This window comes from Spermophilus citellus, assembly GCF_964194105.1.
Source record: "Spermophilus citellus genome assembly, chromosome: 8".
Lineage (NCBI taxonomy): Eukaryota > Metazoa > Chordata > Mammalia > Rodentia > Sciuridae > Spermophilus > Spermophilus citellus.
In genome coordinates, this window is record NC_138189.1 from 55,468,244 (window position 1) to 55,484,217 (window position 15,974).

Here is a 15,974-nt window from a genome sequence, read left to right on the forward strand (position 1 = left end):
TTTCAATATAAGTCACATTACAAATGCAGCCACTCTCATTCCAACATTGGAGACAACACTTCTCTCAACCTCTGAGCCCGGTATTCTCTCCAAGAGGAATAACAGTGAAGGGGAAAACTCTACTTCTGAAGCAGACAATTTTGTTTTAAGAGATTCACATACTTTGAAACACAATTCTTCCATTGGTAAATTTAATATTTCTGCTGGATCTCAAATTCCTCTCAATTTGCAAAGAATCCTTTTATCAGACTCTACCATGTCTCTGGAAAAGACTTTAAAGCCTAATGATAACAACAATTTTGCTTCTCCAAATGAAGACACAGGCACAGAAGAGTTGTTTCATAATGCTCCATCTGAATCATATGACCTAACATGGGAATCAATTCTTTCTCCTTCAGATGTCATATTCGTTAGTTCATCTAAATATCCTGAACTTGATCTGCTTGTCAAAGTGAAGAAAGATACCAACACAAAGACTAATAATCCTTTTGAGGAAAGAAAGAAATCAACACCGAAAGCCATTTCACCTGGTACCAAAAGAATGTTAAATACTATTTTTAACAGAAGATTTGTAGGGAAAGATTTAACCACTGAATATGAGGTAGTTCCTATTATAAAAAATATTTTAGACTTTACCACAGAAGGTAAAAATATTCCAAATAATGAGAATATAATAAGTATTGTGCTTGATGACAGAGATCTTGAGTATGTCACAAATGAACATGTCTTTGAACCATGGGAAGAAAAATATAATCCTGATATTAAAAAAACTGCTCTCACTTATGATCCCAAAATAGTTGGAGCTCATCCATCTTACTCAAGTGCTGATGCCTCTGAAAATCTATCTCAAAGAGCCCCAATTGGGATCAAAACTAAGGAAATACTGCAAAATATGATATCTAGAGAAGAACCCACCAGTTCTGGCCTTGGTGCTATGATTTCTAAAAGTTCTACTACCAATTTCAGTTCTAAGGCTCTCAGATCTATGACTCACCCACTAATTTACAAAACAGAGAATGTTCACAAGTTTATAGATAAAACAACTCTGGAAAGCAATATACTAGGAGAAGATGATACCATCATTATTCTCCCTAAAGACAAAGGAATAGAGGATACCCTTGTCCCAAATCCAGAAATAATGGTAAGCAAAGTAGAGAGGAGGATGTTCTCAGATGAAACCATTGATCCTATTGTGATCAATCCTCCAATAAAAAATAAGAATCAGTTCTACAGGAAATTCATTTCATCTCCTATGTATAACACTGATATCCAAGACAAAGCAGGAAATACCTTATCATTCAGAATAAACAATGTTAAAAACACTAATATGGTGGAGATGCCACATTCACAGGACAGCATTATTCCTTTGGCTGAGTTCAGTGTCACCCCTGATGATGAACTTTCCTTCATCAATGAAGATACTGAAGTTGTAAACAACAGGGCTTCAATCTCTTTTTCACCTATGAATTCAATACACACTATGGAAGATAACATCATTCTCTCCCCTGAGGGTAATTATGAAGGAAGTGATTCTATGCTGCCTGGAGAAGACAATACTAGGGATAAAGGATCCCTAGATATACAGATTCATGAAAAGCCAATGCCCATTCCTAATGCCTCAAGGTCTGTGATTTATTCTCTAACTGATCCAAATTGGAATTTTTCACCGGAGTTCTTTGAAGCAGTTCTGGAAAATAATCCTCTAATTGGTGACAATACCATCATCTTTCTCCCTAAAGGCAAAAGAAGGGAGTCCTCACTTGTTCCAGACCCAGAACTAGTGTCAACGATGGAAGAAAGCAGGATGTTCACAGCTTATGCCATTGATCCTGCTTCAATCACCATCCCTATAGAACACATAGACCAACTCAATAGGAAAGGCATCTCCTCTGCTTTTTATAACAATGTTGCCCCAGATATGGCAAAAGCCACCATATCGAACAGATTTGGTGCAAATAAACATAAAACAAACTTGGCAAATACATTCTATTCACAGAACATTGTTCCTTTGGCTGTGTTTAGTTTCATTCCTGATGGTGATCTTCCATTCATCAGCAAAGATACCAACAAGGCAAATAACAGAGTTTCAATATTTTCCTCATCTATGAATAAGGCAATCAGCACTATGGAAGATTCCAGTGTTCTTTCCAATGAAGGCAGTTATGTAGGAGCTAAGTCTATGTTACCAGAAGAAGACAATGTTGAATCAAAAGGATTCTCATCTCTATTAAAATCTGTATTATTCATTCCTAATTCCTTACCTGAAAATCCTGAAACCTTTGGCCTAGTGAAAGATAACTCCTTTTCCAACCCTTCAATAACCATGTCAGAAGCATTAGGAAGAGTAACTGAATATGCCAATGCCAATAATGGAGATAATGTTCCAGAGGAGCAAGTCACAATTCAAACTGACATTCATTCCTATCCCTTGGCCTGGAATGTTTCTCCAATGGGATCCACTTTTTTAGATACTTCCATAGATGGTGAAGTTGATTCATTTTTCCCTTTAAATGACCCCAATGATTATAAAACCAAGACAGACAAAACATATTTTAAATCTCAAAAAGAAATGACAAAAGCCTACTATCCTACAGAAGAGTTTCAAAATAGTGTCTACAAGACAAGGAAAACAGTTGATCTTTCTGCTCAAGAAGATCCAGCTGCTAGATTTAAACTAAGTCACATTAAAAATACAAAAGTTCTCATTCCAGCTATGGAGAAAACCTTTCTTCCATCAAGTAAGTCCATTCCACTCTCTAACAGTGACAACATGGATGAGGAATTTCATGTTTCTGAAATAGGAAGTTTATTTTCAGAAGAAACAAGTACATTGAATGATGATTCTTTTATTGATGCTACTTCTTCCAAATCTCAAACACCTCCCAACTTAAAAGGAACCTTTTCAGCTGATTCTATATTAACTCTTCCAGAAGAAGCCAGGCCTAATGATCAAAGATTCCTCTCTCATAATAAAGTCACTAGCACTGGAGAGTCCATTGCAAAAACTCCAATTGGATCATATGTCCTACAACAAAGGTCAGCAATTCCACCTTCTGATTACACAACATCTATGGGTACTCCCAAATATTATGAATTTGTTCCTATTTTTACTAGAGGAAAAGATCCCCCCAAAAATATTGATTATAACATTCCATCTAAAGAAGAAGCTATTTCATCTGACCAAGTTATCATTTTGCCTGTTACCATTAGCTCCAAAAAAGACACAGCAATCACTTTTAAAGGGAATATATTTGAGTACAAAGATTTTATAGAAAGAGAGATAGCTACTGAGGATGAAATAATTGATGTTACAGAAGACATTTCAGAAAAAGTGGATGACATTTCTTCTGTGGGAAAAATCACTCCAGCATATGTAGACCATTTAACATCTGAGGACAGTGATTCTGAATATGTCTCAGACAACTATGTTTTTGAGTTAGAGGATAAAGTGAAGAATTTCTTTGTAAAAACGAGTACACCCAGCTATGCCCCCAATTCAAGAAGGTCTAATACACTATATACCACAATTGCTGTTTCAGACAGTCTATTTAAAACAACACCCTCAGAGTTCAAAGCCAAAGGAAATTCCCAAGCTATAATTCCCATGAAAGAAAACAAAAAGGTTGACATTACTTTTGCAAAGTCCAATGCCAAAGTCAATAACAAAGTTCATAGATCCACAAAGCACTCCCAAACTGATGCAAGTAAGAATTTTCTTTCTATATTTTCTGATAAAACATCTGTGGGGAAAGGCACAACAAATGGTGATGACGCCACCATTATTCTCTCTGAAAGCTCTGACTTAGGAAACAGAAGAATAACCAAGAATTCCATTTTTCAAGGCCTAACCCCCACGGTTAAAAAGAGGACATTCACAACTGATACTCCTAATCATACCATCAAAAATAGTTATAACTTGCTCAAGAAAGACATGTTGCCTACCATTTATGAGATATTTACACCCAGAGAAATAGACACTACCACCTCCAGTATATCTAATCTTGCTGAAGATGAAACAAGTTTAGTTGCAGCACCTGATTCAAGATTTAGTAATTTTCCTTTAGCTCAGCTTTCCAGCGATGACATTTTCAACATAGAGGAAAATACAGAAGATGCAATCAACACAGGTCTCACCTCTTTTTCTCCTTTGAGAAAGGTGTCTGCTATTATGCCAGGTGTTCCTGCTAGCTCCATTAAGGACGAAATTAACGTTGGCCATTCAAGTTTTCCATCATCAAAGGGTGCCAGGTCTCTAAGATTTATACCTTTGGGACTACCTGAAACTCCCATTCTAACTGCTAATGCTCCTTCTAAAGAAAGCACAGCCCTGAGACTGGAAAAAAGTGGAAACCCATATTACCCTACAACGTTAATAACAGCAGCACCAGAATCTGTGTTTTCAGATTCAGTTTACATCAATGATGGTGTGGTCTCCACAAGGCAAAATACTAGAAGTCAAATGATCCCAAAGGCTCTCTACTTGATCTATACTCCTTCTCAAGATGATTTCACTGGCTCTTCAGACAACATCAGAGATATTGAACCAAACACATCTGTTACTACTGACATTAGGGATAAATTTTTTTCTGCTGATGCCTCTGATGATCAAAATGCAAAACTCAAAAAAACAATTACCAAGTTTTATACTTTTTTTCCTAATGAACATATGGAACCAAATTTCTATTATACAAAAGAAATAAGTAAAGCCTCTACAATGAAAGACACAACTACTGAATTTGAAGCAAATCACCTCACAGATATATTAAGAAATGATAAAGTTATCAAGATGGAAACAAACCCTCTACAAGACACTGACCTAAATCCTTATCTTGTAAGTAAAAATCTCATTGCTGATGATAAATTGGTCAATAAAGATTATAACAGTGTCTCCAAAGCCATGTATTCAAGCTTTTCCATACCCAAGGATTCTCTCCCAGCTACATCTGTTCCTCACAAAACCAACACCTTGGCTAGGGATTTAAATTTGTTCACAGAAGTAATTATTATCCCTGCCAGTGAGATATCTTCATCTTATCCAGAGATCATTTCCCTGATGGGAGAAAATTCTCATTTGGAGTTTAATATGGCTAATCTCGGAATACCAAATTCAGAATTTCAAGCTTTGGAAAGTAGGAACATTATTCATGAACCTATTGTGATAGAAAAAATATTACCTAGGTTTCAAGAAATTTCTACTATACAACAAACAAACAAGAAGGTTGAAGAAAACACTTTTTTTAGTGCTCATATTCCTCAGTTACAGGCAAACAAAATAAAGCCAAAGGATATTTCCAAGGAATCTACAAATGACAAAGCAGATATGAGGGTCATTACTAACCCTGCTGTAAATACCATCTTCCTTGGAAACAAAGAAATAGTGACTCCACAGGACAGCAGGACATCCTTTGATTATAATTCCCTTAGTTATACCCCCAACATTCAAATCACTGGAGGGAAAGAAGTAAAAAATATGAATGTTGACATGAGCAATTCTCAAAATGTGATTGCTCCTTTCACTGTCTTCACTGTTTCTGAAGATGAGAATTATTTCATGATTGAAGATATTGAACAGGAAACTTCCTCAGTGACTCTACCATGACTAACCTCCTCAATTAAAGTTAATACTCTATTTCTCCAATAAATTTACAAAATCTGAAGATATATAAGTTCTTTCTAAAACAGGAATTCTAGTCCATAGGTGTTACCTCTTGTCTAACAGTTGATTCTTTTAAAATTACACGTGATCTGTCTTCTGATGAATCTCAAGATATTCACCATACAGAGAAAGACTCAATGGTGGGCATCACTCTGCCTTTGGCATTTTCAAAGTCTATTTCTAAAGATGCTTTTCCTAGTCAAGTATCCCTGAAAAACAAAATGTGTCTTTATGTGTAAATATATTAAGAAATGATTTTCAACAGTTATTGAGAAATTGCCCGTTTTTGCTAATGGATTCCACTTTTTCACATAAGAGAGAAAAAAGAGTTTTTACCATGAACCTAAAAAAGCTGGTACTTAGATGAAGTCATAACCACATAGCCAAACACCTCAAAATATACAGCAAGGAAGGTAGCTGAGGACCAAGCAAGCTTTTGCTACAGCAGCCAAAATAAGAAAGAAATATGCACTAAAAGATATGTCAATAGATACTATTTTAATACTTGCCAGAGAAAGGACAAAATATGCCAATTATTGTGACAGATACTCCAAAAACCGACTAAGCCTATCCTCCAACAAAATAAAACTCACCTATGTAATCTTATTCCCTGTCCTTCATTCAGATAATACCTTTGAGGGCAATGATCTATTGGTCAAAAAAAGAGTGTACTATATTCCCTGAAGCTGATGATTCCAGTTTCAACCTAAGAGTGATTGCTAAATTCCTGGAGACCAACAAGTATTTTCATATATACTTCTTTTGTTTTTGTTGTTCTTTTTAGTTAAACATGACAGTAGAATGCATTTTGACATATCATAGATAGATACATGGAGTATAACTTCCCATTCTTGTGGTTGTGTATGATGTGGAGTTACACTGGTATGTGTTCATATCATATATATTTCTTATACTTAGATGACATATATTCAATCTGAAATGTCCTTTTTAAGGTCAATGGTTTAGAAAACACAGATAATGATAAAAACATTCCCCTAGAAGAGAAATAATGTGCTTCAATCAATGTGATTTCAACTCATAGTGATACTAGTAAAAGCAGAGTTAGCATGACTACAAAATTAATCCTTGAAACGAAAGCTATTTGACAAATTAGTACCAATAAAGATAATATATTATCATTTTATCTGGCATAGCTAACTAGAACTTAAAGCCTCATAAAAGCGAATATTTTGTTCGTGATTCCAACTCTATTCAGTATAACAAATATGGAGTCCTAAAAACGTAACTTGCAGCAGTTAGGCAGCTTATACTTTCATCTTTTTTTCCTTTCTGTGCACAAAGAAATGTTTCCAAAAGGGGGGCCATCAGAGCTGTGTACAGCATGTCTTAATCTTGAATTAAGCTTCACAAATATTAGATGGTGGGAAAAAAAATTTAAAACAGAAGTTAAAAAAATTCCCCCACTAAATTATCCAGTTCAGAGAATGATTTAACCTTGGAACTTCTTCTACTGCCCCTGGAACTGACAGTATTTCAATTTAAAAACAAAGAACCTGTGATGATTCCTAACTTTAGGCTTCCTTCCTTGTCCCTGATGCTGACAGCATTTCCTATATCAATAAAGATATTGGAAACCTTAACAGTGATATCCCTTGAAGCAAAAACATTTCCCAAGAAGCTTCGCATTGTCTTTAAAATGACAAATGTCCATCTTAAAACCTGTTCTGACATTTTTAGAATGAGAATATATCTATGTCAGGCTATCCAGCCAGAGATGAAGATGTAAGTTTTAAGGATGAATCCATATGTAATAAAGACATGCATTTGACCTTGAGACAGAAACTACTACCCTGGCTGATGCTACTGACTTTCTCGTATGTGTCTGAAAATTCCATTTCTTCTAACAGAACTGGGAAAAGTCTCATTTTAAAGTGTTAACATTAGACGTCACTCTCCTTTCATCTAAGTAGCTAAATTTTAAGGTTGATAATACAATGATGATGTCTGACATGATTAACATCATTATAAAAAACACTCCCTATGAAATTTGAGAATATACATCTTAAATCAAATAGCTATTTCAAACCCTAATTCTTGATGCTGAGTAAATTTTGAGACATAATACCAACCCTATCCAAAATGAGGTTGAAATAATACTCCATCCAGGAAAATTAAACCTACAAAACTTGACACTTCCATCGTTACATTAAGTCAAGAAGTCAGAAAAGATCCAAATGGGCCCATACCTTATTTTTCATTATTCCTACCGAAAAAAGTATTGAAATCTCTGCTAACTAATTACCTTCTGCAGCTACACTGTCAAAACTGCCATTTATTTTATTTTATTTTGCACTTAAATACCAAGAGTCTCATGGTAAGATGACTTTACCTCAGAAAGACACTCCTGCTTACGTGAAAGAGAGGTGACTTTAAGCTGATGCTGATAATTTATGATTTTGAGAGGTTCCCCTACTGACTCTAAACCCACAAAGCACTTGACTACATCTTTTCAAATGGCACTAACTATCAGAAGCCATATCCCTTATAAAAAGAATGATATATCCTCAGTTCCCTGAAATTGAAATATTTGGTATAAATTTTGATTTTTTAATCAGAGAAGGCAACATTCTTTTCATTTAACATCAACACTCTTAAAAGTAGATGTCCAATCACAGCAAAGAAACACCTCCAAGGTGAGGCAGTGCCATTGTCCCTGTGGTTGATGCAACAATCACCATGATGACCAACACTTCAATCACCACTCTCCTGGCCAGGGATGCCATTAAGCCCAGGAGAAAGACCTGTGAGAGTGCACAGTGCCACTTCACCCCATGGCTGAGGATGGTTTGCCTAAAATTTATTCTCATCCTCCAACAGAAAGCAGTAAAACATCACCTGAAGCAACCATTTTCTTTGGGGCTGAGAACACTATTCCTAGGTCAGAAACAACTATTACTTCAGAAGGAGACCACATAACTTCAGTAAATGACTATATGCTAGAAAGTGATTTTTCAACAACTACAGTCAACAAACTTATGTCTACTAAGGAAGGATTCATATCAGAAGATGATATTGAGACCCAGACTAAGTCAACAACTCATCTGGAAAAAGAAGTTACTACTCTGACTGGCACTACACACTCCATAGCTAAGGATTCTATTACTGAAAATTTCATTCCAGTGAAAATTGGAAATGTTTCATCCCCAGTCGCTACAGTTTCTTTAATAGATTTTTCCGCCAGCAAGGCAAAAGAAGATATCGTCTTGGCTACCATTCATGCAGAAGGTGAGGATATCTCCATGATTGCCGAAGTCTCTGGCACACTACAGGACAGCACTGCCAGGGTTGCTGATACCCCTGAAATCAAAGTTAGCAAGACTAATTCCTCCATCAAATCCAAGGTTCCTTCTGATGGGGCTGTCCCAGTTACTGATTCCTCTATTCCTGAAGCTGAAATTTCTCCATCTACTGAAAAAAACTTCACCACCATTCCAGACATAACTGACCTTGCAGAAGAGAACATAACTGAAATTGACCTAATTGCTTCAGAGGATGACCCCAGTTCTTTCACTAAAGTCACTGACTCTGATGAAGAAAAGTTTATTACAGTGTTTGAACTTACTGCCTCTGCTGGAAAAGACAAAGACAACCCAGAAGATAATCTAACTGATGACGAAGAGTCTACTGATGAAGTCAATGTTTGGATAGAGAGAGGCATGGCAAATGAAGCAGAGACCCATTCTGTTTTACTTACTGCTGTTGAATCCAGATATGACTTCATTGTGCCTGCATCAGCTGCTATGAGCTTTTTGGGAGAACCAGCTACTAACAAAACAGAAGATACACCTGAAAATAATACAGTGGAATCTGTCAAGGTCACTGAGTCACTTTCTGGAATTACCCCTAAACTAGATATCACAAAACAAAAAGAAGACACTTCTACAGATGAAACGGGTGTCTTTAAACTACTAAAAGAAGATCCAGATGAGTTCATGATTTAAAAATAGCAAAAGGGATGCCATGTAGAATTGTGCAATAATCTAGACAACTAGTCTTAACATCTCAGAAGTTTTTTCAACAAGCAAAAATCTTACATGAAAGAATATGGGCATTTCAGGCAAGTATTAGAGTTAGAAAATGCAAGGCTTATATTTATGGAAAATAAATAGGCAGTATATTTATGGAAATTTAAAGAAATGGCAGTAAACTAGTATTACAAAGTTTGAAGTTTGAGTTATCTAACAGTTATTTATCTCAATAAAAAATGCACTATACACTAGCCCTTTAAGTATGAAGAAAGCAAGAAAGGAATTCTCTTCCTGCTATAATTAATTATCCATGCCATTTTAATTAATCCCTAATGTTACATTTTAGAATATGAAGATAATCAAATTAATAACTCAAAAATTACTGTAGTATTAAAAATGTTCTTAAAAAATCTTCTGAAGTGCATATTCTAAACATTTTGCTTCATTAGTAACCCACCAATAATTCTCTTCTATTAAAAATATATTTTCAACCTTCACTGATATAACAATTAATGCTATTCAGTAATTGATTAATACCTACATGTAAGATTAAAAAATAAGACAGGGTTCTTATATTTTATGTAAACTAAAACAAAATATTTTGCAAATATGTTCATTTATCCAAAATACTATGTATTAGTATATGAATCAATTTAATTTTCTTCCTGTTAAAATGTGTATCCTGAATTTTTGTCAATTTCTTTCAGGTCTTAAACATTGAATATCGCCCTCTTCTTATGCTCTTGATTAGTAATTCAAGGACATATATCTTCATTGTTTTTTGACACAGACTTTCTAAACGGGTCTGTTTTTACTTTGCTAATTTTTCTTCAATAAACCTTTCTGACAGCAACTGATTTATTGTGTCCAAGTGTTTTTGATATTCTTGTACAGAACTCAAATTAGTAGAGGTATAGGGAAAATGAAATATTGTTCATTTAGAAAATATCTTAGCAGTAGGCATCAGAAATAGAATTATTTTATACAGGTTCATAATTTTATAGTATTAAGAGAGAAAAATTTTAAAAAAGATCAAAACACTGAGTGAATAGTAAACATTATATATAGAAGGGGCAGTATAGGAATTTGAACCACTAGGTAGATTATAGATTAAAATAATTATGGTAGTTTGTTAAAACTCAGAAATATATCATAACACAAATGTTTATTACATGATATTGTAAACTTTAAAATCATGGAATATTATAGTTAGTCTTGCTCAAACAATCTAATATTTGGGGAAAATGAAATGGAAATGCTTTTTAACCCAGTACTCTAAAACAAATTCTTCACAGATAATATGCTTTAATGTGAAAAAAATATTTTAAATCAGAAGGAAACATATCTGTGTGGGACTGAGAAAACCATGTAAATATATAAGAAAAGGCAGGAAAAAAATCAATAGATTGAACACACACACAAAAAAAAAAACTAATGTAGAATAAAAAAGCAAATAACAGGGGAAATTTTTGAATTATGAGAAGATTTCTATTCTTATTCTATAAATGTTGCTACAGGGAAAGCATTTTAAATAGCCAGTAGAAATAAGCAGATAATTCATGGAACATAAATTGTCACTAAACATTTGAAAAATATTCAATGGTTATATTCAAAAAGTAAAAACAAAAAAATATTGTGTACTATTTTAGCCATTCAACAATTGATAATAATCATTTTAAATACTCATATTGACTAATTTTCCAACCTTCTTCCAAATTTCTCCAACCTTTCTATAAGGCTAGAATATATGTGTAACGAATATTTAAAATATTTAATTTTGTGTCTTAGCTATTTTATATATTTTACTTCTTAAGAATTTTCCTAAAAATCAGTGATAGTGAAACAATCAACAGTAATTGAGCTCTTTCTTATTACAGGTTAGGCACCACTGCAGTTATGTTTAGAATAATACTTGATCTTTATGATTACTTTAGCAGAGAAATTATTAAATCCATTAATGAAAAAGAAACTATAAGTCAGAAAAAAAGTTTGGGATTCCTCAAGCATTATTGTTAGTATGTAGCAGAGAAAACTTCAAACTCAGAGGGCTTTCCTCCTGAGTCCAAGCACTTTTAAGCACTATATTGGCTTTCAGATTTAATACAATGATGTTGGCAAAAATAATCAAGATTTTAGGGCTGGGTTGTGGCTCAGTGGTAGAGGACTTGCCTAGCACATGTGAGGCCCTGGGTTTGATTCTCAGCACCATATATAAGTAAATAAAAAAAAATCTATTGACAACTAAAAAACATTTAAAAAAGAATGTGATTTTATATGGGAAAAAATAATGAAAACAATTTATACTCCCAGTAACTTGGAATTGAGTACATGTTTGTCTATCCACATGAAGCCATAGTATGCATCTTTTAAACTATTTCTAATAGAATATTCAAATGGAGGAAACGTTCATACAATTCAACAAAATTCATATAGTGTTATGTATGTAGTACACATATATAGTTACAGAGAATGTTGCCTAGGATGATTACATATAATATCTACATATATTTATTTATATATCATATATAATATAGATGATATACTATATAATAGTATCATAAAGATATATATCTTAATGTTTGGTTTTATGAAGGAAAGACTATAGATGATTTTGTTTCATTCTCTGTGTTTTAATGCATTTTCTATCCAGAATATTAGACATACAGATGGGAGGGTAAATATCAATACTGTCAACCAAAAAACTCTGACGCCAGCCCATATCTTTTATTCTCTTCTTACACCTAATAAAAATGTTAGCTACCATTTTTTTAATGTTTTATGCTTCAAACATTAAGTATTTTATTCATTTTTTCATTAATAAAACACATATTGTCTTCTAAGCATTTGAAAATCTCAAATTACATGTCCCCTGCCTTTGTGAAAATTAATCTACTGAAAAAGACAAATATTAATGAAATAACCATACGGGAAGAAATGCCGAGCTATAGGTTCTAATGAGTATTACAAAGGAAAATAATAAGAATTTATAGTTGCACATCTCAAACAAATTTAAGGCCAATGAGGTAAGATTTAGGTGAAAAGACTGAAAAATGTAGATAATTGAAGAAACAACATGTTCAAACCCCTGAAGCTAGAAATTCCTCGAGTTTTTCAAGGAAATGAATAGCTATGTCATCAGCTAGAAAATGAATCAAGATGAAGCTGGAAAGGTAGGCAAAAGATTAATCACATGGTGCTTATTAAATGTCCTGCATCTTATCCATTTGAAAGCTATTAAAGGTTTTAATAATTTTATCCTCAATAGGATCTCAATACTGAGTGTGCTGGCAAGTTAAAAAGCTTTGTTGCTTTATAAACTGCAATCATTCCCTTTCATGAACTTTGTTTAGAAAAATAGCCTGGTGTAGTTCCCTTTGAGTGGTGCAGATAATGTCCTGAAGCATTAAAAGAACAGTTAAACAACTAGAAAGACAGAAAGGAGAGAAGAACATTATATTTTTTTTCCAAAGGGGTGACTAATAATCAATTTTAAATGATATAACTACAAAGTAGAGAGGTATTTTATTTGATTAAATATCCTGAAATTTGATTAAATATCATTAAGATGGTAGGTGTTGATTATACAATTTTTTACAAGATAAGGAATAGGGGAGCCAGGAGAAACAACTAAAATATGAACTTATAGAATAGATATGAAACAGAGATTTTATTCTCAATTATTCTGACCAGTGATGACCCTAGTAAGGAGATAAGTGTATAGAGTGGATGGGCATTTTAAGCAGTCATATTTTAAAAATGACCAAAATGAAACAAAAGATCACTTGCCCAAGATAAACAAGCTAAACAAGATCTGCTCCTCAGATCAGCTTGACCCCAAAGCTCAAGTTCAAAGTCACAATGCTTTGTGTGAAATGTGGAATGATGATTCCTTGCATCCCTTATCACAACCCGGTCTTCTCCATTCCCACTGCCATCCCTTGTTTCATCCTCCCTGTCTTGTTGCTGCTCCTCTCACCTTGGTCTTGTACCACGCAGATTACTTATGCCCTTCAGCATTCGTCTCTCCTTTAATTCCTTTTACTGACTCCCCACCATCTTCATGATAACATCCATCTCCTTAGGCACACAAGTACCTACATGTTTTCCCTCTGCCTATAACCCACTTGTACTTCTGTCCTCTCTTTACTCACTACACTCTATAAGCAGCACTAGTAGAAAGTTCTCTGAGAGTTGGGCTGGGGATGTGGCTCAAGCGGTAGCACGCTCCCCTGGCATGAGTGATTTAAGTGAGATAGACCTCACTCCCAATTCCAACAATAAGCTACCACTGTGGCCCTATGCCCTGCCAGTCATTCAAGAATAAGCACATAAGCAAGTCAGAGAAAAGAGAACATGAGGAGGTGTTTGGGTACCAAGATGGAATGTCTGAGTAACTTCAGTCTTAAAACATTTACTGCCTGGTCCTGCTAAAGCCATTCTGGGACCATAAACAAGCAGTTTTCTTTCTTTTTTGCAGTACTAGGAATTGAACCCAGGGGTACTTAACCACAGAGCAACATCTCCAACCTGGTTTTTTATATATATTTTATTTTGAGACAGGGTCTCACTAAGTTGTTTGGGGCCTCACTAAGTTGCTGAGTCTTTTTATATTTTATTTTGAGACAAGGTCTCACTAAGTTGCTTGGGGCCTTACTAAGTTGTTGAGGCTAGCTTTGAACTTGCAATTCTGCTGCCTCAGCCTCCCCAGCCACTGGGATTATAGGAGTACACTACTGCACCCAGCCAAGCAAGCAGTTTCCTTAAGAATGAGGCCAACACTGAAGAAATCATAACCATGAAATATAAATTTAAAATAATAAAGAATAGGAATTCTAGTCACATCATATTTTAAACCTCCTGGCTTATCTACCTAAGGCAATACATTTTCTACTCCTAAAACAAGTTTGAGGTGAGTTTTCTGTTGTTTGAAACCAATCTGTCCTAATAAATAGAAGCCCAAGCTATTTCAAGTTCCTGTGTCTTTCCTCATCATGCTCTCTATCTTGCTTGCAGTCTCATTTGTTAGTCATTTCTGAACACTTACTAAGAGCTATTTTTCTAGTCACTCCTACTGTCTCCCACTAGATATACTCTTCAGTCATGACATCTAAGATACTTTGAAGACCTTCTTTGACTTACAGGTTCAAATCATGTTTTCTTTTCTTTAGAATGGTGTAAAAACACTATACATTCAGTAGAAACAGTACTTTGAACTTTTATCTTTTCCTTATCTAGTGATGTAAAGTGTAATAATCTTGCAGTGCTAGGCCATGGCAGGGAACAGCAGGTCCCAGCCATCCATGTAATCACAAGGGTAGCAACCCATACTCCACAGAGCATTGTATTGCTCAACTAGGTAGGGTAGGCGTATTAATGCATTTTTTTTTGCTTAGTCTTTGAATTTATGGTGAGTATGTCAGGATGTAGTTCCATCATGAGGTGAAGAGCATCTGTGTTAAATTTGCTAAAAGACACTCCCATGTCACAAGATAATACCGTCCACAGTTCCCTCTGACACAATATTATCTCTGATCAAAGTTACCCTCTGCTCCAGGGAACCCCTTGTTCATAATCCCACTCATCTTTTCCCCATAGCTAGCTTTCCCATGGCTTAACACTCTCCTCTATATCACAAGAAATTCCTAATCATGATAAGAAAAAGAACAAAATAAGTTTCAAAGGAAAAGATCCCTAAAGACAAAAAAAAAATGTTGTCCCATGGAAATTCTCTAGGCACCTGTTCAAGTAGCTAAACTAGATCTACTTGAAAATACATTAATGAACATTTGTAACGTCAGAATACCAAAAATACTGAAGAGGTGGGCCAGTATGTTTGTGGGTAAAAACAACAAAGGATTCATCAATTAAAATTTTTTTTCATATACTGCTAGTGTGTTATTTTGGCTTTCGCACAGACAACTCAAACATAACAGAATTCTAAACTGAAATTGGCATTCCCTTCCCTCAGTTTTCTCCTTTTCTAGAATTTTTCCATCTCAGTAGAGATGTCCACGCCAACACTGAGGACTTGTTCTTCACTCCTCTCTCACTCTCTCTAATTCCTCATACCCAATAAATACAGATTTTCTCTTACATATCTTCATTCTCAATATCACAGGTATCCATTTGCTCCCCTTCTAATCAATACTTCTTTATTCTATCAAGCAGGAGTGACAATACAAAATGATCACACCACTTCTATTCCCATGCTCAAAATGCTCCAGTGACTTTCCACCAACCTTAAAGTCCAAAACGTTTGTGATATTTACCAGGTTCCGCTCAATAGAAAGACTGATTACTTATGCCACCTCATGATATGTCGCTGTTGT

General features: G+C 34.7%; 1 protein-coding gene across 1 annotated transcript; it reads left to right on the forward strand.

Annotated features, from left to right (window-relative positions):
• Positions 1-8,439: 8,439 nt before the first annotated feature.
• On the forward strand, positions 8,440-9,618 carry CABS1 (calcium binding protein, spermatid associated 1; the record flags this gene model as incomplete). Its single annotated transcript, XM_081304486.1, has 1 exon — positions 8,440-9,618. Exon 1 carries the CDS (start codon positions 8,449-8,451, stop codon positions 9,616-9,618), a length of 1,170 nt encoding a protein of 389 aa, XP_081160612.1. The 5' UTR covers positions 8,440-8,448.
• Between the last annotated feature and the right edge of the window lie 6,356 nt (positions 9,619-15,974).